This window comes from Monopterus albus, unplaced genomic scaffold (assembly GCF_001952655.1).
Source record: "Monopterus albus unplaced genomic scaffold, M_albus_1.0 scaffold182.1, whole genome shotgun sequence".
In the NCBI taxonomy this organism is placed as follows: domain Eukaryota; kingdom Metazoa; phylum Chordata; class Actinopteri; order Synbranchiformes; family Synbranchidae; genus Monopterus; species Monopterus albus.
Window position 1 is genome coordinate 1,228,198 of NW_018128062.1, and position 27,111 is coordinate 1,255,308.

A 27,111-nucleotide genomic window follows, 5' to 3' on the forward strand; every position below is an offset into this window, starting at 1 on the left:
TATGTGTCATTTATTATTGATCCTTCATATGTGCAGACGCAGCTTTGTGTCTCGTTTCAGGAAGGAGAGGGAAAAAGAAACCGGGAGAGGGAAAAGAGGGGTTTTGTGCGTGTTTATGTGGCAGAAAGGTGTGTACGTAAGGCAGAGGAAGAAAGAGAGTAAGAGAGAGACCTGCTGTAACACAAAGGAAAAAAATGTGCTGTAAAAGATCCTGTTTGTTTCACAATTTTGAACCTATTATTGTATTTAATACCATTTTCATCTTTTGCTGTTCAACATTCCAGATTTTGTACTGTGTGTATATAATGCTTTCTCAAATGGGTAGAAAAAGAAGACAAAAGCAAAGGAGCGGGGGAACTTTTGTTGTGTGCTGAGACTGATTTCTTCTATGATGAAATCAGAATATTACAGTCAGTAGTCCTGGAAATAATCAGAAGTGTGTGTGTGTTTCATTAGTTTTCAGGACTAATGTAAAATTGAGGTTAATATTCATAATGTTCAGTGTAATTTTCATACAAGAATATAAAAATGCAATAACACATGGTGACCAGAAGATTGCAAGTCAGACCAGCAGGCAGGTGACAAAGCAACGCTTGCCCCACCCTCATTAACAGCACTGTGGTGCCCTTGGGCGAGGCCCTTAACTCCAGCTGCTCAGTGGCCACAGCTCAGTCTCCGGCCCTACTGAGCAGCTTCCAGATGTGAATGTCTAACTGTGTGACTGTGAACAAGGTTTTTCATGAAAAAGAGAGGCGGCCTCTCAGTGAACTTAGCCTGAATAAACGAAAAAACAACTGCAGCCATGGAAACAGAGAAAATTTGAAAAACTGTCTTCTACTTCTTGGACATTTAGGAATCAGTGTTCTGTGCTGTATGTGAAAAATGAAAACAAGACATCCACTTTAGGAAAAATGTGATATCCCCTTGAGCAAAATGACTGATGGCACTGCTGAAAATGAAATACTTTAAGTATGAATAATATTAAAGTTATATTTGTGCTTCTATGAGACTTTTGCTGACCATGCAGATCATTTAAAAAGCACATGTTTTCTCAGTTTGGAGAGATTTATAGAAATGATTGAAAAATAGTTTTTTCAGTCAGTAGAGTTCAGTACTTGGCTGGCTTAGCTTAGCACTAATTGATAAATAGGTAGTTGGTTTTTTTGCCAGTGATAACAGTAACGTAACCAGTTTTATCTAATTTGTTTACACTTATTCATACAAAACGTATGAAAGCTCTGGTGAAAACAGCCATAGAGATGCACTGCTGCATATGCAACGGACACTCCTTTTTCAGTTCTCTTATGCATTATACAGTGGATATAGACTCAGAATCTGAATGTGCAGATTAAATGACAATACATGCAGTGCACTATATAGTAAACAGAAAGTAATTTCAAACATAATCTGTGTCTTGGCCAAGACCAGTAAATTCCTGAAGTCTTTGCTGGCTGCTCACCAATTAGCCCCACCCAGAAGTTATTCCAGTGTGGTACACAGCCCCCAATAAAATTGCTGCTATTTTTACACTTTGGGCTAATGAGATATAAAATGTGAGGTAATGAGCTTCAAAGGTGGCGGCATGTGGATTTTCCGGTCTTCATGCTAAGCTAAGCCAGTAGCTACATATTTAATATACAAGCCTAAGAGTTGTATCAGTCTTGTCATCTAACTCAACAAGAAAATGAATGTATTGGCCAAAATGTCAAATGTTTTGCTCTAAGAATCAACATTTGGACACTGACAAAATAGATCTGTAAAACTATATGCACAATACAGTAAGAAGAATAAATCATTTGCTATTTTATGACTTTAATTTGCAATCTCATGCATTATTGCCTTTTCTGAAGTCTATTATCAATTACTGCGTAGTAGCCTAATTTTAGAAAGCTTCAAGGAGAACTGTTACCTTCATTCGATATAAAGTTCAGTGATCTCCGGGGTAAAGAAAACTCCATGCACGTAATAAAACAGAATAATAATAAATTCTTTGCTGCCCCACATCATCATGGCCCAGTTGTTCCTCGAGCATACTGAGACCTTTACAAGCTGCTCTCTGTGTGTATTGATGAAATGGAGCACTCCTACCCCTGCAGGAAGCAATGCATTGATCTGCAGCCTGGGTGGTTTCATAAGAAAAGTAGCAGCTGTACATGTGTGTGTGTGCATTCCAACAGTGCGACAGTACTGTACATTTACTGCCTGATTAGTAGGCCGATGTGTCTATGTTTGGGTACACAACTATATATTATCATTATGTTATGTGTATCTATAAATGTACACATATGAGTCTTTCTGTGTCTGTCCCTGTAGGAAGCCTGGCAGGGTGGTCAGGTGAATGTGTGCTCTACACTTTAATAAGATGTCTCTCTATCTATGTGTCACAGGTTGTCTCATTAGTACATTTCTCTCACTCGCTAGAGCCCATTTCTCTTCAGGCATTTCATATACTGTCAGGCTGGAAGTTTAAAATGCAGACAGACAGACAGATAGATATAAAGGTAGATACTTTAACTGAAAATCCCAATTTAAAGTGATTATTTGACATTTTCAGATATACAGGTACATTTATTTGTTTTCTGTCTGAGCGTTACATGTGAAGACTGATACCACTCTCATGGCTAGGTGATTCTAGCTTAGCATGAAGACTGGAAGCATGGAGGAACTACAGGGTGGGCCACGGAAAAGTAGCCCGCCTCCAAAACAATCCACTTGCGCGTTCATATTATCGCCGGAGGCAGGCTACCTTTCCATGGCCCACCCTGTCCTATCCTGCCTTTCTCCAGGGTTCAGTCTGATAGTGTTCCAGGTAGTGTAGCCACTAGCTATTTAAGATTTAGTGAGCAATTTCTTCCCATAAGTAGGAGGTTACTTGCTTATCTTAGTACTATGGATGGATCTTGCATCAGCCTGTGAGGATGAGAAATGAAGCAAAAGCAAATAAAACCTATGGCTCCTTGAATGGCCACTTGAGGCTGCTTCCAAAAAGGAATAAATCCCCATAGACTCCCATGTTAAACTGCCAAACTTTACAACAAAAATAAACATGTTTACAGCCTGGTATAAAAACAGTTTTGGTTTCTATAGCTAATTTCCCGTTCCGTGACAACTGTATGGAGGGGTGAGCTTTTATATAACTCACCTGTTTAAATTATATTGAGGCTTAACATTATGCATAACTAAGGGCGTGGCTGCTTTTGCGGGTGGTTAGCCACTAGCTGGCTAGCAAGCTCCACTCACACCAGACCTGTTTGCCTGTTTTGAATTAGCTGGCAATAGGGGGGTTGTTTGTTTTTTGTGTTTAGTGCATTCTGAAATAGGCAGCATCATCAGCATACAGTATACTGTGCACCAGAGTATATTCTGATTTAACTGCCCCATGTTCTGGGTCCATGATCACCTATATATTTGTGAAATCTGTGCTCCAAAGATGAAGGGGATGTGGCTGAGAGCAGGCAGGACATTTGGTTATTCCAGCAGACACATCCCATCACAGCTGTCTTATTAAATTAGCCCCACATCAGGAACCACTGGCATGTCCCACTTAATAGTGGAAATCTGGTTTAGCTCAGGCCTTCCTTTGCTCTTTTCTTCAAACCTGTAATCCTGAAGCTGGTAGGTGTTCACATGATGAGAGCAAATGTAATTAGTGTGTGCACTGAGCTGTGAAAAGGTCAGTGCATGTCAAGGACCATCTAAGAAGCTCACATAAGAAAATGATCCATTTAGCTGACAAGTAGCATTCAGAAGAAATAAAGAGTTTTAAAGTATTTGTTGACATAATCAATCATGATTAGCAATAGCACCTGACATTCTGTTCATTCAAATTATTAATTGAACTGAAATAGAAGTTTAAAGGTTGTGGAAATCATTGTGGCTCTGTTGACTTATGACAAAGCTTGATGGCTTGTTCACTTATTTAAAGGCTTTAAATTCTACGTAGCGTGATAGTGGCAGATTTATAGCATCATTCAGATGTCCATCCATTCAGTGCTGGTGGGACCATCTGACAGATAGAGAGACAGAATGATAGCAGGTGGTGGACAGGTCAGTGAGATCATTTGTTAAGCTGCTCCTTCTGTCTCAGTGCAGTTCACTATGGACTTATCGTTGTATTCCAGTGTCTCTCTGATTATAATTTGTGGTTAATTAAACAGTGTATCACAGAGACATCTTGTAATCATAACATATTTCCGCACTGGTTAAAGGTTTGAAGTGCAGTTCCAACAGATGATGAATCTGGTTTCTGTTGTGCTTGTTGTCTCACTTTGTTATTTATACCTTCCTCTTCCTCTCATTCAATTTCTCAAAGATTTACAGCTTCTTTTCCCACTTGGGTCACAGCTGTGACTCACTGCAACACATAAGGCTGGGAAAATACAAAGGTGTAAAGGCCCCTCTACTAAAAAATGCATGTTTGGGGGCACCTGGTAGCCGAATGGTTACAGTGTGATACACCATACACCTTAGCACAGTGCTTGTGCAATGTTGGCAGTTTGAGTTTGTCATTCGTCACAAGTGTCCCCCTTTTCCTGTCCACCTCTCTGCAACCCACTTCAGATAATAAAATCAAAAAGTGCCCACCTCCAAAAATACATATGTTTGGTTATCGTTACATCACTTGGAGCTTATAGTCTGCAGAATGATATACGTGCAGAGCTTTGTTGAAGTTTAAGGTGTGTCCTTACGCGCAGGACTTCACGACATCACATTAGACTATGATTGTCCTGCAACTTGCACAGGTGTGATGTGGAAGCTTTCACTGCACATACAATGACAATGCACTTTTAAGTAAGGGCAACACACTTACCAAATAGACACAATGTACATACATTAAACAAACTTATAGTAAATGCATATTTCCATAACAGTTTCATTTGAACTTTCTGCACACTCTTCTGCGATAGACAGCACCTGACTGGGGACTTAGTACATCCAACTGTTTATCTTCAAGAACCAACTTCTAATATTCACAAACACATGGAATCATGCATTCATTATGGTATTATTTTACAGATTTCTGAAAATTTGTTTAAATTTCACTCTAAATTTGGAAACATGGCTACTACTACTTGTGATATAATTTTTTTTTAATGAACCTTATTTATAGGACAAACAATATTTGTAATTGTAAGAGTTGAAGTTAATTAATTTTGTGCTTTTGTGGAAAATCTACATCAGACACGAGAGCATGTGTCTGCCCATAAAAGACTGCTCCTCCAGGCAGCCTCCTCAATTCTGGCTCCTCAGAGCAGGTATAAGAGTCTTGGGATGTTTTCAACTGGAATGACTTCCTGGTCAAGCAAAGATCAAGGAGTGAGGAACAATCAAAAAAGAGACTAGGGATGTACCCGGTGTATTCAAACTGCCACACTATCCTTGATAAGAATTCATCTCTGTGTTAGCCCACATTTATCCTTTGATGCAGAGCTGCTCTCATTTGTTGAATAACTCTCATACAAGTCCTCTGCAGTTTTCTGTCTCGTTAATTCTCTCCTTATTCAGATTCATTATGTGGCCTTTGAAGCTGCTTCTTTCTGTGTCTCCCTGTCTCTGCATTACAGAGTGAGAAGGATCTTCAGAATCCCTGAAGAGTTATATACCCAGTGAGAAGATGACTCTGGCAGGTAAACGCAGCCACAGCAGAAATTCACACCACAACGCCCTCCTTTCCTTTACACTACATACAGCTAATGGTTGGGAAAATAACGACAGTTCTCTATTATGACTGTTTTAATAAGAATGATTAGTCACTGCCAGTAAACGGGAGAACTACATCAGTCTTTAAATGCTTGTTCATCATTCCATTTGAGTCAACACAGTGCCAAGCATAATAAGTGTGTGTATAATAATAATGTGTGTGTCTGCCCTCAGCCTACAAAGAGAAGGTCAAAGAGCTCCCCCTGGTGTCTCTGTTCTGCACCTGCTTCAACCCACAGACTGCAGACAAAACTACGTACAAGGCAGAAGGTTAAACAAACTGTTTTGCACATATATTCATAATCAAAAAGGACAAATCAGTCAGAGCCAACAGATACAAAGTATTCTTGGAAGTAGAGACAAGTAGAAGTAACGTAAACAACATGCTGCATCAACAGTGACATATTAGTGTTGTGTGCCTGTGTTAAAAGCTGACACTGACTGCAATACAACATCACAGATGCTGTGGACCTGGGTTGGTGCGTCATCAAAGATGTGGAGGTGATTGAGCTGAATAAGAGAGCATCAGGACAGGCCTTCGAGGTCATTCTCAAGCCACCGTCCTTTGATGGCGTGCCAGAGCTCAACACCTCCATGCCGCAGCGCCGTGACCCATCCCTGGAAGAGATCCAGAAGAAACTGGAGGCTGCCGAGGAGCGGCGAAAGGTGGGGCTGGCTTCTCTGAACCTGAGATGTTGTATCATTGCACCCACAAAAAACACAACAGGATAAGCAGTAACCCTAACTCAAATTATCTGTAATTCTTTCAGGAACTGTCAAACACATGACCACGCCTTGTGGTCAGCGTGGTTTATCAGTTCTGAAGAAAGGGGCAGAAATAGATTAAAGGAAAAAGGGAGGAAGTGTTGGAGTGGGTAGAAAGGAAGGGAGATGACATGAGCAGAGGGAGAGTGGACAGATGAAAGAAGGGATACGAGTGCACAAGGGCAACCATGCAAGGACACACATACACACAGACACACACACACACACAAGAGGATGGTGGAAAGAGAGGGAGGAACGGTGCAGGGAAAGTTGAGTGAGAAATGATAGCTGAGCCAGAGTTTGTCCTGCAAAAGAATGGTACAGATTTTTCTGTATTACACAAAAAGATACACAAGTAGTTCCTGATCACAGGTACTGTAAATCATACAAATGGCATCAACCCAGTAGTAGTAATGGAGAAGAGATTCAGCTTGTAACAAATCCACAGACATAATAACCATAATCTTTGCCCTCAACATAATCCATTGAATCTTTGAGTGAGTGTGTCCTCTCCCCTTCTGTCTCTTGTAAAGCTTACAGTTGTCCCTGTCATTATAATTTTCAGTTTGAAGAGCAAAATTCACCTGTTTCCAACAATAACCTGTTCCCTTTCTAGTGCCAGGAGGCCGAGCTGTTGAAGCACCTAGCAGAGAAGAGGGAGCATGAGCGGGAGGTGATCCAGAAGGCCTTTGAGGAGAACAACAACTTCATCAAGAATGCAAAGGAGAAGCTGGAGCAGAAGATGGAGGCCAACAAGGAGAACAGGGAAGCCCTGCTGGCTGCCATGTTGGAGAGGCTGCAGGAGAAGGTAAAGTCTACTGTATGATTGTCTCTAACCATCGCGAAGAGCGTATCGATTACTTTTAAAAAGAAGTCTACAGTGTTCTCACATATGAAGAAACACACTAAAGGTCCACTGCCCATTACTGGAAATGTACCTTTCATTTCTGAGTCCATTTTGCTGTGTCATATTTGTTACTCTCATGCATAACTGGACAAACGTGATGAATAGAAAAAGTTCAGTTCTCTAAAATTGCAACGCCTGTTTCTGAAATCAGCATCTCAGAAGAGCAAGGGCTTACCATATGTATAGACCTACTACAGATGATGTGGAAGAAATTCATCACCACTGCTAGTGCTCTTTATAACCACATCCTGGATACAAATCCTGCAGGATGTCATGGCACTCAACTATTGTTCATCAAGATATCATTGTAACTTGTAACTCCACCTAAAACCAGCAGATTAGCCAGCAATGTGTGCTAGGCTAATACTTAACAGACACAACCTTGAGTGTAAATGAGGCAACCATTCAGCATCATTCTTGCAATTTTATTTTAACATTGTTCACAGACTAGCTCAGTAATCATGAATATTTTAAGAGATGGAGAAGAATTTTTTATTGTCCCCTGTTCAAATCTTTATGAACAGCTGATGGGCCGTTTCTCTCTTCTGTTGGCGTCTCCCCCTCATTAATACTAATACATTCATGAATACTAAATGACATTTCTGGGTTCTCTGTGTTTGTCTGGCAGGACAAACATGCAGAAGAAGTGAGGAAGAACAAGGAGCTGAAGGAGGAAGCCTGTCGGTAGATGAGTGGAGCCATGGAACCAAGAGAGAAAGAGCAGGACTGGTGGTTTTTTTGAGTTGGTAAAAAAAACAAAACAAAACAAAACAAAATCAAACAATGCAGGAAAGGGGGAAAAAAGAACTCAAAAACAACTTGAACAAAGGGAGTTTTCATATTTGATGTATGTTGTAACAATCCTGAACAAGCTGTACAAAGTTTAACCAGCTCTTGATGTTGAAATTCAAAAATCATTCAGTTTTTTCTATATGAAAGTAGGACGTAAAACTGTAAAGTACAGCTCTCTCATTTCTGCAGGTACTTCTGTCAGAAAGCAAGAAAGTATAATTGCTGGGATTAATGCTTTGTATCAGCAATGGTCCTACCAATTTGTTACACAGCCAATCAAACAGTTTCTGTACAATTAAACTGGAACAATGAAGAAGGGAAATTGTAAATTGCTACCTAGTGAAAAGATGAAAATATGATGTGTTTGAGTAAAACTGGACCCACACATGCAGTTATAGAGCTTGTGTCAGTCACAAAACAATACAAGTCAAAGCCAAGAGGCTTCTTCAGAGTGCTTACCAGTCAATGCACATAAAAAGGACGGAACACGCTTCTGCTGTTTCTGAATTATAAATAAAAACTGATTTCCTTTTGTCCGCCGCTCTCATGCTAATTATTCGCTTCACCACTTTTGGGATTGTTGGGTCTGTTTGTATCTGTGTGCTAAACTTGGTGAGCCTCACTCTGAATGTAAAATGAAGACTCTGGCTGTGGTTTCTTTCTACAGCGCTCTATGGAAGTAAGAGCAAAAAGCTTGAAAAGTGAGGAAGCTCTGCTGTGTCCTGCCATGTTCAGGCTTTTTGTGAAACTTTAACTATGGTGTAGTTGTACATAGATCAGTGACATGCCTTTGTGTGGCTTAGATTTAGAGCACTGATTGCACTCTTATTTCTTTAAGCACAACTCAAAAGCACATATGCATACAAGAAGGACAGTGACTCTATACAGTAAAACCACAATAACATCACAAAGGAGGCAACGTAGTGAGTGACTAGTTCAGGATTGGGACAAATTTGGTGTCACAGTCTGGGTTTGCAGTCTCTGTGTGCTTTGGCATGTGTCGCCGTGCTCTGATTGTTGGTTTCTGATTTTCTAAACCTAAAAGAGTAAACAGAAAGAGCTGCTTGAGCTGTTGAGTCATAGTGACTTAACTGAAGTGTCTAAATTGTTTGTGCTGTAGACAGGGAGTCATGATATGGAGTTTGTACTTGCTGTAATTGTGTGTTGCTGTTCAAGGCTGGATTGATTGCATTTATTTGGCATGGTCAGTAAAAACAGCTTGAGTGAACTCCCACTTTGCTCTTGTTCTCATCATTTCTCACTTAGTAAATTCATTGTTCAATTTCCCACATGAACCTGTGTGTGTACGAGAACACACACACACACACACACACAGCGAAGTGTCCACTGGGCAAGTGGAGGAATATTCATTTGGATTTTGACATTGTCTACAATAAAATGAGAATATGTTAATTAAAGAAATGTGAGTTACAACAGCCATAAAGCAATTGAGAAATAAAGAAAGACAAAAATGTATATTACCATAAATATATATTTCCAGAAACACTTTCTTTATGAAAAATAACATAGAGTTGCTACTATACAAAGCACCTGGCTGTGTTTGCCAGACAATGTACTTTTACTGCTGGGTTAAAGCTGCATTAAGCAATTTCCACCACTAGGGGGCAGAAAGATACTGAGCTCTTTGCAGTTCTTTAAAAGCTCTGTCACACTGTTACAAGTGGCACCACTACAGTCATTTGCGTCTTTGCGTGTACGTGGCTTTCGAGGCTTGATGATTTATTGGTGTCTAGTGCTGCTAAGGCAGGAACATGCTAGCAGTAATAAATCAAAATAGTAAAAAAAAAAAAAAAGGCCATTTCATAGTATATGTAAATCAAATCAGTGATAACTTAAATATATTGAAAAGAATAAAAACAACAATTACTACTAACTTCAGAAGTCTCTTGTGTGCTACTACTGTGGTATGACGGTAGGCCTGACACAGGTGCAGCCCACTGAGATCACCTCCGTCCCCAGTCGGAAGTCGTACTTCTTCCTTGTTTTCTTCCCTCCTCTATTATTTCGTCTTTGCCTTGGGACTCTGGAGTGGGATGGAAAAATAATTCAGGATATACACAGATTATCAGATTTAAAAAGTATAATATTTTATTGAATTTAATTATACTGGACATGACCAAGAAATGAACTGGAGACAATGACTCGGTCTACATCAGTTTGGTGTGTTTCTGTCACCAGTGACTTTGAAATAAATATGTCATGTTTATGAGGCTTTTGTCATGTGTAGTGTCAGAGACATTTCAGTTTGATGTCTTGAGGCTGTGTGGAGCCTAACCTCTGTGTATGACACTGGATAATAAACATCAATTCATATTCTCCCTGCTTTAAGCTGCAAAATAAAATAAATTTCCTCTGTTCTCGTACAACATGTACATTTATATTAATATAAATGTACATGTTGGCTGGCTTACTTCTCAGAGAGAATGTTTATAGGACACATGAGCAGGCTCTCAGTGTTCAGGGTTAGAGAAGCAATGGTACAATACAAAGAAAAAAACATTCTTTTCATTTGATGAGCAAAAATTATTTGTAGTTTTAGTAATTAACCGCACAAAAATTGCTAAAAATGTATTTAATTACTTCAGTCACTGCACAAATATGAGTGGAGTTGAACTACCAGCAAGTTACTCCAACTAGTAGTTTACATGTAGTTCACTGCTCCCCAACACTGATTTACATTACGCACTTAGGACACGCAGAGGTGGAGAGCACGAAATCTTCAAAGTCTATATCACTGTTAATCTAACTGTTAAGTTGACCCTAGGCCACCCTTCAAAACCAGAAACAGACAAAAAAAACAAAAAAACTGCTCACTTGTGGAGGACGAGGACCTGGTAGTAGATGGGTTTGGCCTCCAGGGCTGCATCTTCACCTCCGTCCTGCAGGCTCAGACAGCCAGAGGTCAGGCACTGAGCATGGGAGATCTTACTGGGTAACCGAGACACTACATAGGAGTCCCTGCACATCAAATTTAAAAAAAAAAAGAGGAGACAGTTAGAATTTTTGGCCTTTAACAGTTCAAAACTAAAAACTGATTAAGACTTCAGTGATGCCTCACTTGTATGTCCACGGGGACAGAGACATGCTGGCAATGGATGATGCAGAGGTTCTGGGCTGAGACGTCACTGAAGGATCCAACAGCAGTTTCACTGTCTTGCCCTTCAGTCCAGTTCCATTCCCCACCTTCACAGAGACCGTTTTTCCTTTCCTGGTGGCGTGCAATGGTGTGGCCAGGCCCAGCACCAACAGAGCTCTCAGCACCTTAACACCACAACACCAGGCCAGAAGCCTTTTAAGTGTTTTATCAGTGATAGCATGTGGAAAAACTAACTACAGCTAAAGACAAATCCAGAAGAGCAGGATCAGAAAAGGTGTCATATCCTTTTAGCTCACTTTTGTCTGCTGTAGGTTCTTGCTTTGCTGAATTTCCAATGTGAAATTCTGAGTCAAAAGTCAAATAACACACTAACGTTTCATACAATCTCACACTATGTCGTATAAGGTGACCCCTTTCTAGGTAATCTTTTGATTATCATCAAGAGATAAATGAAAAGCAAAGTGGTCCAACTCACCAGTAGCATGACTGTGTCGTGTAGCTTTCAGAGCTCAGCTCTCCTCTGCTGTCTTGGTGTGTGTACAGTGTCTCTGTGTTTATATACAGGCAGAATGTGTTGGCAAGATGTGAGGTACACTTCCGCTCTGACTGTCACTGAGTTCAAAGATACAACAGAGTTTTGTCTCTCTGTGGTCAGAATTTCTTTGTTTGTCTGAGTCCACCTAACACCCCCATCTCTTTTCCTTTTCTTCCAACATAGAGAATATTTCTCATTATTTTGAACTCATCACAGTGCAGGGCAACATGCATTTCAAACAAAGAGAAAGATAGAATGTCTTTCCTGCTTGTAAATGACAATAGCTTGTTCTTTCCATGTAATGTTCAAAAACTCTTATTCTTTTCACCTGCCTCTGTTCTGACTTATCATAATCCAGCCACAGCACTTTTACATTGTGTAGGCCAAGTGATGCCATGTGTGACCTGTTGCATCCTGTCAAAAGGTGGCAAAACACTGCTTCACTGAAAAGCTTTTTGTATGTGGCTTTGAAAATAGTACACTACCTCTGACTTTTAGGGCACAAAAGAGGTTTTGAATTAAAAGAGGCTCTGACGCAAAAGCCTGCAATTTGATCTGAAAATGTTTCTTTCATTGTCCAAACCAGAGAAGATTTCCTCAGCCTGAATCCAAGTCAAGCTGACCATTATTTGTGATGGGTTTTCCAAAAAATCTGAGAACTGAGTTTAAAAGAGGCCCCTTTCAGTAATCAGAATAAAACATGTATAGCATATCCAACCCTGTCAAAGAACTGTTTATCTTTTATCTGTCATATAAATCACACTACTAGTAACTACACCTACACACTTCAAACCCACTCTAAACAATGTAGGTCAAAGAAGTGCTGACAGGGATGTGGTAAATCAGCATAACTGTACTCTTCAAAGACACATGGTGATAACATCTGCTCTCCTCATGCATCATATGAGTAAAGAGTCTGCGAAGTGGAGCCCAACTTTACTGGATTTGTAGTGAGACACAGAGAAAAAGTTTCAGAATTAGATGTAGTTTGGCGCTGTTAACTGTACATAAAGGTCGGAACAACATTATATTTCCCATAAGTAAAATCAGGCAAATTGATGCACCTGGTGATGAATGAGATGATAGCGTAGCTCTTCATAATGTAGAAAGATCTATAGACAATATCTATACAAGCTGTAACACGATAGTAGTGCTTCAGCATGTCTGCCTTTCTCCATATTCTGAGCACCTACTGTAGTGTGGCCTGTAGAACACCTTTATTTAAACCTTGTATTAATAATTAAAGCAACTAACATGAGTACTGGCCTCACCGTCAACAGAAACTGGAGCTTTGCAGCCTGCAGTCTGTGGAGCCTTTGAGCGTGCATGCCACTGGGATCAGGTTTTACAGAGTGTAGGACCAGTTCACAATCTTGAAAATCTTCAGTTATTTCTTGCTATCATTAGCATCCTGATGTCTGGTTAAGTGACTTGTTTGCACAGCCAATACATCCATTATATGTTATATTTTCATGTGGCGTTACAAAGCTTTGGGACATAGTGTTGATAGTCACACAGCACCTCCTGCCAGTGCTTCAGAGCTTGTAGACCCAGAACAAGAAATCTTCTCCTCCGTGGATACTTTTCTTTTATTTCGTTATTTGAGTTCTTAAAGGAAAACCCGACATGAAGTGTCTCAGTAAGGTGCTGGGCCACCACGTGCCACCAGAACAGCTTCAGTGATCCTTGGCATTGACTATCCAAGTCTCTGAACTCTATTGGAGGATCGACACCATTCTTCCAAAACATATCCCTTCATTTAGTGTTTTGATGATGGTGGTGGAGACGCTGTCTAACACACTGGTCCAAAATCCCCCATAGATGTTCAACTGGTTGAGATCTGGTGACTGTGAAGGCCACAGCATATGATTCACATCAGTTTCCTTGCATCCTGTGGATGGGGACACTGTCGTCCCGGAAGAGACCACTCATTTATTCAAACTTCTTCCTTTTATTGCAATTTTATTTGTATAGCGCCAGATCACAACAAGAGTCATCTCAGGACACTTTACAAAGTAAGGTCTAGACCTTACTATTGTTATCATTATAGAGGAAAACCCAACAAATCCCACTTGTGCAAGCACTTGGTGACAGTGGGGAGGAAAAACTCCCTTTAATGGAAGAAACCTCCGACAGACCCCGGCTCTTGGTGGGCGGCCTTCTGCCTCGACCGGTGGGGGTGAGTGGATAGAGGAGAGACAAAAGAAGAAAAGCAACAAGACACAACAATCAAACACTGATCAGGTCGATGTGGCTGGTGACTGCTCGTCAGAGATGTAGAGCTCCAGGGCCAGGACAACCTGCAGAAAGGTACAGGGAGAGAGAGAGGACACACTACGGGAGAGAGGAGACAAAGTTAGTAATGTGTAGTGGTGGCATATAGAAGCATAGAGAGAGAGGAAGGGGGAGGAGAGGAGAGGGGAGGAGCTCAGAGCATCACCAGTCTGAACGTTCATAGTATAGTTTTTCTCAGTCACTTTTATACTTGGCTCAAAAATGAAATTTTCAAAACTGTCTTCAACCTCCACATCATCTAGTCACTCGTGCACATCATTTAAGCAATTTTTCATTATTTTTAACAAATTGCAAAGAAGAGGAGTTGAGCTGTGCAGGTGGAAGGGTAGGCGGGCAAAACAGAGGAAGGCCATCCTCTCTGCCTTATGAGTCAAAAGGGGGGCAGAGAGGATTTCTGCTGACCCCTCACACCCTGGACAAAAACTCTTTGAACTCCTCCCCTCTGGATGGCGCTACAGGTCTCTGTACGCCAAGACAACCAGACACAGAGACAGTTTCTTCTCCTGGGCTATTGCACTCTTGAATAGCTAGTCTGTGTTTTGCTCTTTTAACTTGTATATATTCTGTATTTATTCTGTTTTTATTGCTGTGCACATCAGGGGCCATTGGGCTGGAGTCAGTTTGAATACTTGGCAATAAAGTTAATGCTTATACTTATGCTTAAGAGGCCAAGGAGATAAACACATTCCCAGTGAAATAAGGGCCACGCTTGTGGACCATGTTCTCAATCATGGCCCAATTGGTTGAACACAGCCAAATGTTATGAAGTGTTTACATTTCTAATGTTGCATTTTTTGTACTATGCTGTAAAAACAGTAAAAGAGTAAACAGGAGCCGCACATCGAGGGCCATTGAGCTGGAGTCAGATTCCTTGTATTGTTTGAATACTTGGCAATAAAGTTAATGCTTATACTTATGCTTAAGAGGCCAAGGAGATAAACACATTCCCAGTGAAATAAGGGCCACGCTTGTGGACCATGTTCTCAATCATGGCCCAATTGGTTGAACACAGCCAAATGTTATGAAGTGTTTACATTTCTAATGTTGCATTTTTTGTACTATGCTGTAAAAACAGTAAAAGAGTAAACAGGAGCCTGTTCTTTATCAATCTGCCACATACAGTAATGTGAAAAAGTGCAGCCTTGTGTATTTTCAATTAATTTCATCAAAACCTGAGCCAGAGCTTGCACATGAACTTACAGAACCTACATAGTACACTGTTGTATTGACATTACTAATCGTGAACGATGACACAAGGACTTGTCATTTTGATGCACGGGCATATTCATTGACGTTGTGTGGTGCTGATTGTACGAACTGTTTTGAGAAATGCTCTTATCGTTTTGTACATATCAAGGAGGATTCAAGAAACATACCAAAGTGACTGTGGAACAAAAACTGTAACAGCATTTGAATATTTAGCTGATTCTAAATGAGTTACTATGATCATCCAGGAAGCACAGCTGTAAAAAAAAAAAAAACAAAAAAAAAAAAAACCTAAAATATGTGTTCGCTAAAGTAAAAGATGCAACACAGACACAAGCTGTGGCCTTTGATATGACTGTTATGAGTCAGCTGTGGGTGTCGAGAGCTCAAGGCCTCTTATGTGCTAGATGACAGTGGCTGCTCACATTTCTCAGGGCTTGGTGCATGACTTGAGGGATTCTGAGCCTTCTCTACAGACTCTTCAGAGCCACAGTTGACTTTTGAACCAAAAACCAAATACACTTGGAAAGTGTGGGTGCAACAATGGCGTGTTCCTTCCTCCCCCCTCCCCTTCAGACAGAGGGTTTTTAAAAGCAGACACAAAACAGTGTGGCTAACTACCTGCAGCTCTTAGTGACCATGTAAGAGAAATCACCACAGCTGAAGACAGCACTGTGCAACTCATCATGTCTATTTGCTCAATCATCATCAATAACAACATCGGCACATAAAGGTCTGAAAGGTTTGTCCCATTTCATAAGAGAAGATTTCAACCACTACTAGTTGTAACTCTGATTTGATAGGATAACTTGAAGACAAGGAGGGGGGGGGGGATAAGAAATGATGTAACGCGCTGCATCAGAACTGTCAGATCAGTTAAAAATCAAAGTCATTACCAAAGCACGATTTCTTATTTTTATTACACGACTACAGTTAATCAACTTGTTTTCAACTATATACAAACACAGGCAACATAAGTGGTGGTAAAATTACTGTGAGCTCTTATGAACAGATTTCTGTTGAGCATGAAAACAGTCTGTGGATTCGTAATAAGGACATTATAAAGTAACATTACCTGAACAGAAACAAGCACATAACTGAATAACATTTGATGCTTTTACACTGATAGACTGACACAAACAAACTGCTGCTTCTCGTGGAGCCGGTGTTACTGATTTCTGAAAGTCATCCTCCTATTCCTCCATCAAATGAGGAAGATGATGTCATCAGCCACCATGACCTGGTTGTCGTCTTGCATGCGAGCCAAAGCGGCGTGAACCTCGTTCTCCGTGAACCGATTCTGACGCTCTTTGTTGATGTCGTCCATCAGCGTGTTCAAGCTGACAGACTGAGCATGAGCAGACTGGAACACTGCGAACAGGGACGACTTGAACTCTTTTATCCTGGTGAAGACAAGTACGGAATCTTTGCTTTGATTACATTTACAGCACACACATATCAGGTTGTAATTTGCTCAAGGGCTTTAAAAAAAAAGCAACCTTGAGGTTATTTTTCCAATGCTATACATTTAATCGGAGGACTTAATTAAGCTAAAACTGATTGATACCGAGGATGTAGGAAATCAGTGCCCCACCTTTCTGAAGAGAGCTCAGGGTCTTTGGCCTGGGACGTGGCATCCATGGGCTCCTCCTCCTCCTCTTGCTGTGGCTTGGCTGCTTTAGGGGTGCCGGCCTGAACTGAAGAGCGTAAAGACTGATGTGAGAACTCCAAAACATTGAGACGGTAGCAGGAAACCCTGTATGCAGCAATGAGCTACAGCATTTTAAAAACTCTTGAAAGTAGAGTATTGAAAATCTACCGTCATGACTAATAAAACAAAAGTTAAATAGGAAAAAAAAAGGCATATATTATTTTCAGTCATATTTGAAGTATTCAGTACAGTATTGCTGTTTGTACAACTGAAAAACAAACAAAAATGCAGTGGTCAGTAGCAAAATAAAACAGTAGATTATTGCAACATCTGGATCTTGTAAACAAAACAAGTCACACTCACAGTGTAACATCTGTGTTTTAGAGTGCCTCCTAGTCAGGTTTAGCTTTCTCTGTTGCATGACCATATCAACCAGTGGTCAGGTTCTCAGTACTAGACCAGTTTAGGCTGGTATCCCCCTGACCACTGGGGGCAGTAGTGAGCAAACTGCTTGGCACAACAGAACAAGCAGAAGACAAGGCCAAAATACACTAGGACAAGCCGCATTAAAGTGGGATTTGTGCTTTTCAAACATAGCGGTCCACTTTTTCAAGACAAAAGAATTTAAGGTGGTTATTAAATAGTTTCTTTTGTGTATCTGTGTCCAGTTTGTTTGCTCATGTGTATTAAAAGTGTAGTGCACATGCATCCACATGCTAGTATTGCCTTCATCTGGCAGTATGTGCACATTGTCAGTTTCCTTTCCACCAAAGTCATGTGTTGAAAAAGGAAAACTGCTGCCACACAGCAGCTGTAAAGGTCAACAAGGAGCACCTGCTTTCAGCTTCACATTCTGCCACCTGACCACTAGTAGAATAATCCTATTTAATATCCAGTCGATTCTGTGCTTCCCATTGCTGTTCTTTTCCCTTTCATCAGAGCCCATGACTACATAATGCTTCCAAAGGTATTTGCAATTTCCTCGTTTTATACTTTATTTATATTTTCAATCTTTGCAGTCCAGTGAGTTTCGACTTCAAGACCATATTCACATGGACCATTTTGCAGCTCACCCTTCAAAAAGACGAGACTGCCTCATAAAAATAATACAGTCAAAAGGGCCAAAGACTACCCCATGTTAAAGGTCAGTGTCCCAGACCGAGGATGAGTGTGTCACTCAGAATGGAAACAAAGCTGCACCAGTGTGAGGAAGTAAAAAAAAAAAAAAGTGGTGCTTACTCTCAGGGACATCCTGCTCAGTGAAGTCATACGGGCTGTAGGGATGGCTGTCCTGAGAGCTCTGACGCCCCCTGCAGGACACACAGAACAAATTCACTGATGACTGAAAACTTTAAAAGTTACTTTAAATGTCAAGTATTTATTAGTGCAAACACTGACATACAGAGCAAGGAAGGAAGAAAATGGGTTTCCCATGTGTGGGGAGAACAAGACAAAAGTGTCTGCGTTTCACTCAGACTCACCTCTTCCTCAGAGTCCGCTGTGAACGCTGAGTGGACGCCTCTTCGTTCTCTTCCTCCTCTGAATCCGAGTCCCGCTCCTTTCTCGAACGCTTCTTCGCTTTCTCCAGAACCTTTTTTTTTTTTTTAAAAGTACACCAGCGCGACAAGACTTTATTTACAAGTTACTGCAGAAACCTGGTGCTGTTTTAACAAACCTGTCACCCTATTGTTCAGTGCAAAAGAGCAGTACAGACTTTTTTAAAGTAGGCGAACTGGACAAGCTCCACAGCCACTTCAGAGTCCTCCAGCTCCACAGCTTTGCTCATGCGGGCCTTGGCGTGTGCTGTGGACAGACGGATCAGTGTTTCCAGTGTTCGGGCCGTCACCGGAGAGGTCTGTGGAGGAGGAGTAAACGAGGTCAGGCCATGTTCATAGGCCACACGCATCATGTGGTAATGGTTGTACAATCCATCAATCCCTCGATCAAACACCCCACGATCTGATGACACTGATGCAAAATATAAACATGGCTTTTATGTGTGCTTTTATTTTGACAGCCCACCACATACTGTATGTACGCATTCCTGGTGTAATGCCATTCTTTTCAAACTGGACAACAAAGGCCAGGTGGCACAGCTAAATTCATACTAAAAGTGAGATGTGAGCAGCTCACAAGCTACTGAAGCATTTGATCCATTCAGTCCTCAAAGCTGACGTGTTGGAAGCAGGATAAATGGGCAAGTGTAAGGATCTGAGTGACTTCGACAAGGGCCACACTGTGATGGTGAGATGACTGGGTCAGAACATCTCCCACACTGCAGGTCTTGGTGGGTGTTGTTGGTCTGCAGTGGTTAGTACCTACCAACAGTGTCTAAGGAAGGACAGACGGTGAACTGGAGACAGGGTCATGGACGCCCACGGCTCACTGATGATGAGGTTGACCTGCTGTAGATTAAACTTTTAACTTCCATTTGTACTTTTCAAAAGATTCAGATTTATCTGAATCGTTGTTAAAGTGGTTGAAAATGAAAAATACTGTAAAAGAGTCAGAGGCTGTAGTGGTGATATCATGTCTAGAGTGTTGAGGCTGTTGAATGTCTAAATAATTCTCTCCAACTCGTCCTCACGGCCAGTTTTCACTCCTTTTACATAAGTTTTTCACTGACTTGTAGACACACTGTGCTCTTCCCGACAGTAGAACTGTGGAAGCAAATGAATTCACAGAAGATGCAGAGTGAGCTGCAGAGTGACATTAGTGCTGACCAATTGCCACACTAATTCCTAGGCAGGTGGTCATAATGTTATGGCTGATCAGTATACGTGTCCTTATTTATATTTAAATAACACTTGAAAGTGAACAGAGGAGCTCAATACATTATTAAAATGATACTTACACTTTAGTTAATAAAAACAATCGTGTGAAATAGATTGCAGGCCCCTGAATTGAAATCGATATAGGATCGTATCATGATGAGAATGAGGTTTTATACCCCTACTGTTCAACTAAATGTAAACCAACTAACTGTAAAACCAATTTTGACTAAGAAGTAAATTGAGGACCACTGTTGTGGGGTGGATAGACCAGAAAGGCATGATTATAATCCTTAAAGTTAACCTGCCTTTTCTAAATATGATATATTTGTATACATTTTTGTATTCACAACAATAAGCAATACATTAAAATAATAAATAAAAAAATAATGATCCCTACAGTGAAACTACATTGTATGTTACATGTGTCTTAAGTGGAAGAGAGTTTGTGTTGTGCCACTTTACCAGGCGTGTGCAAGACAGATGTCAGTTAGGTACAGCAAATATATGCGAATAGTCGTGAGGAACAGGCCTAATCAGTGCACATGGGGCGTGTGCCTGCTCCTGCTCACCCTGGCAATATCGGCGCCCAGCTGCTCCTGGCTCCTCAGCCTCGAGTACTCCTCTGCAATGTGATTGGCTGCTTCCTCCGTCAGCACAGGAGTCACAGCCTTGGCAATGTGGACGTACTTCCTCATGAACTCCTTACTCACTATTTTATCCCTGAAACAGAAGAAAACTTTATTTTTAACCTGTTGGTCATTTAAACCACAGTCGTGCAAGTGGTTTATTGAACCTTTCACACTAATGTATCCTCTATACGGTGAATAAAAGAACACTTAGAAGTGAAAAGTTCTTCCATGCCAAGACAGAGCCTATGTGCATACTTCTTTTTCTTGCTTCCATGCAGCAGGTTGTTGTGTTTCTCATAGACCTGCAGCTCCTCGTGCTCCTCTGTTACTGCGTCTGGATCTTCAGTAGCCAGGATGTCCACTGTCCCACCCAGAGCCATAGCTTGGGGGGTAAAAAAAAAAAAAGGAAATGCTGATTTTATACAGACAACAACCTCTTAATGCTCCGAACAGAAATCATTTGGCCTCTATCACAATAAAACGGTAGCTATAACATTAATAAGTACTGATCCACAGTACCTGCTCCATCCTGCTCACGGGGGTCACGGTAGCGGTGCATCCTCAGCACGTGGTCTGAGATCTCACGGTCCTGTTCAGGGTCCATCTGATCCAGCACGATGAAAAGGAGATCGAAACGTGACAGCAGCGAGTCCTGGAGGCCGATGTTCTCCATGGGGGTTTTATACTGGTCATACTGTATGAAGTACATACACGTTTCATAAAAGGGGAAAAGGTTCAGTTGAAAGTAAAGCAAACCATTTCAAAATTACCATGAATTCTCATCAGATCTGTTCCTCACCCTGCCATAGACGGGGTTGGCAGCTGCCAGCACAGAGCAGCGGGCGTTGAGGCGGGCGTGAATGCCTGCCTTTGCGATGGTGATGCGGCCCTGCTCCATCACCTCGTGGATGGCCGTGCGGTCCATGTCGGACATCTTGTCAAACTCATCGATGCACACCACGCCACGGTCAGCCAGCACCATGGCGCCCGCCTCCAGACGACGCTCACCTTGCGGAGAGAACAAAAACAAAGATGTGTTCACTAACCCCATTTAAACCTTTAAAAAAAAAAAAGAGCTGATATCTGATGTCACCAGAAAAGTGAATCTCCCAGTTAGTGTGCTGATGTTGTCATGCACAGTGGGTGCACTTAGGTTACTGTGTGTCATACTGTCATACCAGTCTCCTGGTCAGTGGTGACAGCAGCAGTCAGACCCACACCAGAGGAGCCTCGTCCTGTGGTGGGGATGGCTCTGGGCGCAGTGTGGAGTACGTAACGCAAAAGCTGGGACTTTGCTACTGACGGATCACCTGAGAAACAAAAATGCATGATTAGATATGACATATTGTTTTCTGGCCGAATGGGCACATTAGCACAAAGAAAGAAAGAAAAAAACAAACAAACAAACAAAAAAAACTCAGGTACCAATGAGCAAGATGTTGATGTCTCCTCTGATGCGGGAGCCATTTTCTAGGACCTTCTCCACACCACCCAACAACATGCAAAGAATCGCCTTCTTGATGTACTCATGGCCATGGATACTGGGAGCCAGGGAATGAGCCAGCTGGTCAAACACATCCTAAATAAATCAGAAGGGGGCGATTTAGTTTCTCACAGGGACATTTTCAGAAGTGTGATGAACTGGGAGAAACCAGACAGTCTTACTATAGAGCGAGTGCGACTGAATTTCCTGATCTTGACCACATCGTCTACAGAGAGGTTGCGGGACACCTCCTTGCTCATTTGTTTGACATGGCAGGCTATCATGATGGTCCTGAAAAGAAAGAGGGACTATCAGTTATGGGCAGTGTTGCTTTCGTCAACGAAAATTATGACTAAATGACGTCATCAATGAACCTTTATCGCGTGACGAAAACGAGACGAGACGCAACAAAAATGCTGGTCATGTGACGATGACTATAATTAAATATATAATGCAATATTGTTGACGATAAAAAACGAGACGAAATGTTATAACGTTATTTCGTCTCGTTTAGACGTGTTATTATTATTATTTTGCAGTATTTCTCATTGGGAGAAAAAGAAGAAACGACATTTGTAAAAACTTTAATTACATAGAAGTGGAAAAGATAATGTGTTGTGGAAAAAGATGGAGAGAAATGTGGCCACAAAATGTGTATTGGATGTATTCTTGAGTCTATAAGGTAACAATAATATAATAAGATAACCTTGTCTGAAATGGGTTTGGCTAAAAGAAACGTTTGGTTTCATCTATACTACTAGGTACTTATACTATATATATAAATAGAACTGCATTACTAAAAAGAGACTAAAATACAATTTTCATTGACTAAAACTAGACTAAAATGTCATCAGTGTTCGTCGACTAAAACTAGACTAGACTAAAAAGAGTATGAATTGACTAAAACTAATAAAAACTAAAATGACAGCTTCACTCAAAGACTAGACTAAAACTAAAATGAAAACAGGCCGCCAAAAACAACTATAGTTATGGGCGCCCCCAACAAACAACAACACCACAAACACTCTAGTCTGTCTCACCTGAATGTGCCGGAGGTGAACCCCCCCTTCTTGCCAGGCAGGCAGCGGTACGTTCCAATGACCTGCACTCTGTCTCCCGGTTTGACCATGTCCACCAGGTCATTGTCCAGGATGATGTCCACAGAGCGTGGCAGCTGGCCAGCAGGAGCCTTCTCTGGCATCTCCTGCACTGTGATGGTCTGGTGGTCCTTGTAGACGGACAGACCGAACTCTGTCTCCAGAGGATTGTTGTCCTCATCCTTTTAGGTGAGACAGTACCAAAGTGAGTTCTGAATATTCTAAGCACCTTTTTCTTTTAAATAATGGCACATAAACCCCTGGAATGTAAAAATAACAATATGAAGGCATGGCTACCTTGGTGGGGTAGATGGCACTGGAGGGGAAAGCATCTAAGGAGGTCATGTCTGTGTACTTCCTTTCCATTGTCTTCTTGGTGGCCGGGCAGTAATGGACACTGCGCACCACTTTGGGACGCACGAGAGAACCTGAAGAAGAATGAGAAAGAGGGAAATCATTAATGAATGTTCAGAATTACTGAGTGAAAAGGAATCATTACATTACAAAAAATTACACCAGATGCAAATCATCCTAAGAGCCAGGTTGTGATGAGTAGATTCCTAAAGAGGAAGAACTAATAAACAAACTCACACTTGGTGATGATGCCCTCCACACACACCATGCTGCCCAGCAGCCGGGAGGTCAGGGTACGAGGGGTGACATGCTTGGAACCGAAGCTGCCTTCCAGACCGATAAAGAACTCCTCATGCTGCTTGGCGTACGTGGCGTCCACTGAGGCCACGAGGTCTTTGAGAGCCCGCTGGAAAGCCAGCAGCTCCTCAAAGGCATTGTTCATCAGCCTGGTAGAAAGATTAAATCACTTGGGTCATTAATTTAATTATGTGCTTATATTATTCTGGTGAATATAGGGCTGGATTTTATAAAAATAAAATAAATTATCCAATTAATCACAATTCTTGTTTGAACAATTCAATTGCTTATTCTTGAACTCCAGATATCAATATCTGTATTTGCAAATTTTCTCAGTAAACATGTACAACTGCTCTAAATGCTAAATGACTTGCTACACAGTAAGAGGTTTAGTTCAGCCTGTCTGGTGTGTAAAGTCTTCTTGGTTGAAAACGAGATCTTACAACATGCACAAAAAGGTTATTTGAAGTCATAAAGTAACGTAGACAACAGCTGACTATTAGCAGTGTTGATTCATGACTGTAAACACACAACACTTTGTCATCACTCAGGGTGGTTAGCTGAATTGTAGGTGAGATCCCGTTAATAAAAAAATAAAAAACGACTGCAGACTGGTCAGAGCTCTCAGTTTGCTTTGCTGAACAGATATCTCTGGCTACAAGATGTGAGGCCATGGAAGTTGAGTGAACCCTGTGTGGATTCTGCTTTATCCGGTCTGTTCCTGTCAGGAGCTAATGCTAGCTAACAGCTATCTGCATACATCAGGCCGATATCAGCACGAACAGTGCAAGTCAATCAGTGACCAGAGTTTCATAGGCTCAAACAGATCATTAATATGGATGTGTGGACTTAGTTGAAGCATCTGATACTGGACTGTAACTGTATGGGATAGGTAAGACTTTATGATAGGCTCATTTTAATGATGTGATGATGGCCTTGTTAGGGGTGCAGGGTTTTTATTGCCCCTGCTCAACTGCTTTGCGTGCGTTCTTAAATATAAAGATGTGTCATGTTTAAGTAGTTTTGTATTTGTCAAATTAAAAAAAATAAATACTTGGTTCACACTATTATAACGTGGAAATGTGTTTGCATAATGTGAAATACTTCATGCAACACTGGTATTTTTACTGATGTAAATTAATTATTAATCAAATCAAAGTGAATATAATGGAATCTAATTGCATTGAGTATAGATATCCAGCACGAGGAACAAAAGCTCAACCAGTTGGTTATACTAATCAAAATGTGTATTCTGGGCCCCTGTGGCACGTGTTTCCTTCAAATATGAAATAATAATACAGTGCCAGTGTGATGGCACATGTGACGGTGCTAATATTAAACTTTTACAATTCAAGCCACTGTAGAAAACAAGGGACAATTACAAAACTAGAGCACAAATGTAGAACATCAGCAGCACAAGAGTTTTACGTTACAAACTATTTGCATTAGTCACCACATAATACTGCCATACCAGACCAAATACAGTTGTATATAACTAACAACTAGTGGGATATTTCTTATCAGTGCAATTACTTAGCACATTTTTCGTCTTTCAAAAGTTACATATCGCCTGACTTTACTGCGCAGACGTTGATAAGTGTTTAACAGCTAGTTAATCTATGGTATAGATTATAATATGTAAGCCATAGGGGCAGTGTCACCTCTACTGTTGTGCCCCACTCCAGCCCAGCAGGTGGCGGTAATGCTCCTTAAGTTGGCTTGCAAACCTCCAATAAACATCACCATCATAACAGTGTCCCAAATTGTACAGCACATTATAGTAGTGGACATTGCACATATCAGCTGGCATGTACACACTGAGTGTCCTTTCTTACTTTGCGGCCCGGGCCTCGTTGCGTTTCCTCAGATCGTTGATGTTGACGAGGAGTCGAGCCTTATTCTCGCTGATCATTTCCCGGACTTTGCTTTGGTAAACCCCCTGGTCTTGCTGCAGAAAAGCCAAGGAGTTGGTGTTTGTTTCATATTTATTAGCCCAGTGCATGCTGACATTAGATACCGTTTTCATTGGGCTTGTGAAAAAATGCCTCCTCTTTACAGAACATACTGCACAACGCGTCCAATCTGTAACGTTAGCGTTTGGAAATGAATGTGACTGAACTGTGGACACAGATATGAACAAAGACTTTTGTTTCCTTTTTTACAATGTAAGTGCCAGGTTGCTGCTTTTGTTATGACCGCGTGGTTTCCCGTTTCACCCCACATGACAAGAGTACTTAGCCCAGCAAAAGTATGACTTACATCATCATCCAGAAAGTCTAGGTAATCCCTCTGGGCCTCCCTCATCTCCCGGTCATCTACGACATCAGTTGCCATTATGTGCGATTATTTCTTCTGCGTTAGTAACCTTAAAATCTTGTAGAGGTTCGCACACTGTCAGCCCGGCTGCAGTCAAGCCAAACGACAGAGGGATTTTCGCGCCACTGTGAGCCGGATACAACTAAAGCGTGACATGCGATTGGCCAACTCGGTGCGCGCTCATTTGCGTATATGGCATAAACGTGCATCTGTCCAATAGAATCCTCTGTACCACCGTATGACCCCGCCCATTGATGAACTCCCGCGAAAAAGGACCAAGAAGGGACGGGCTTCCCCTTAAACAAAAAGTAAACAAAAAGCCTACTCCATAAGTGTCCGTTTGTTCCCAGGGTGGCTACATAGACTCTTTACGTATACACATAGGATATGTATCCCCATAGAGGGTAGGGTGAATGTGTATATTACTCGCCTGTTTTAATTATATCGAGACTAAGAGCTACCCATTAATTACGAGCGTGGGTACTTTGAGTGACAGGCGGAAGAGTCCCCCACTGGCTGGCTTCATTCAGCCCGCCTCAGCTCCACCCATGCTCCACTTCTTTGCCCATTTTTGGGTTATCCGTAGCAGCCGGCGTGAAGCGCTACCAATATGGCGGCAAACCACAGATTAAAGATGCATTTTAGAGACCACCAGACTTTAAATCAGCTGTTCAGAAAACCAATGGGTGACATCACAGTGGGTTTGTCCAGCTTTTTTTTAATAGGTCAGTGATTTAAACCAATCATTTCCATTAGTGGGATGGGCAGAGTTGTCAATGTGAGCTCAAAGCCTTCCTGGGCATCTTTGTTCCTTAAATCCTCCTTCATGAAGGTGACAGAGTCCAGTTGTTGCTCAAAATGTTTCAGAAGGGCGTTGATTTAACTATATAATAATTTTGGAAAATGTGCTTTGTGTTGCTTAATTCTTATATCATTTTCAAAGTCTGTTGTACAGTATGTTGGCATGTAACTGAAGAAAAAACTTAGATCAGCTCAACAACAATAATGCAGTGTATGGTACTGCACAGTAGATGGAGACACATCCAAAATTAATCATGCACGTTTCCTTTGGCACAATAATTAGCTATTAAAATTTGGGTAATATTAAACAATAACACAAACCACTCTTCCAAAGTTCTATTAATTAATAAATGCTAAGAATGGCCTATAAAGCTAAGCACAGACTTAACAG

At 41.3% G+C, this 27,111-nt stretch overlaps 3 protein-coding genes across 3 annotated transcripts in view; 1 reads left to right on the forward strand and 2 right to left on the reverse strand.

Moving 5' to 3' along the window:
• The window catches only part of stmn4 (stathmin-like 4), a 9,141-nt gene extending 340 nt beyond the window's left edge, over positions 1-8,801 (forward strand). Inside the window, exons 2-6 of the mRNA XM_020617020.1 lie at positions 5,565-5,627; positions 5,875-5,970; positions 6,161-6,366; positions 7,082-7,273; positions 8,001-8,801. Of these exons, the coding sequence (XP_020472676.1) occupies positions 5,615-5,627; positions 5,875-5,970; positions 6,161-6,366; positions 7,082-7,273; positions 8,001-8,060 (567 nt within the window). The 5' untranslated portion in view covers positions 5,565-5,614 and the 3' untranslated portion in view covers positions 8,061-8,801. The remainder of the gene's footprint in view (positions 1-5,564; positions 5,628-5,874; positions 5,971-6,160; positions 6,367-7,081; positions 7,274-8,000) is intronic.
• A 103-nt stretch (positions 8,802-8,904) lies between these two features.
• il17a/f3 (interleukin 17a/f3) lies at positions 8,905-11,766 on the reverse strand. Its single transcript, XM_020616982.1, has 4 exons — positions 11,758-11,766; positions 11,244-11,515; positions 11,000-11,143; positions 8,905-10,208 (listed from the first exon to the last, which is right to left on the reverse strand). The coding sequence occupies exons 1-4, from the start codon at positions 11,764-11,766 to the stop codon at positions 10,082-10,084; spliced, it is 552 nt and encodes a 183-aa protein (XP_020472638.1). The 3' UTR covers positions 8,905-10,081.
• A 4,434-nt stretch (positions 11,767-16,200) lies between these two features.
• On the reverse strand, positions 16,201-26,414 carry mcm3 (minichromosome maintenance complex component 3). The gene is made up of 17 exons (XM_020617021.1): positions 25,863-26,414; positions 25,439-25,551; positions 23,544-23,752; positions 23,250-23,380; positions 22,896-23,134; positions 22,038-22,146; positions 21,798-21,951; positions 21,551-21,682; positions 21,172-21,380; positions 20,892-21,066; positions 20,628-20,754; positions 20,313-20,463; positions 18,684-18,824; positions 18,451-18,560; positions 18,209-18,279; positions 16,913-17,015; positions 16,201-16,721 (listed from the first exon to the last, which is right to left on the reverse strand). Exons 1-17 carry the CDS (start codon positions 25,935-25,937, stop codon positions 16,523-16,525), a joined length of 2,448 nt encoding a protein of 815 aa, XP_020472677.1. The 5' UTR covers positions 25,938-26,414; the 3' UTR covers positions 16,201-16,522.
• Between the last annotated feature and the right edge of the window lie 697 nt (positions 26,415-27,111).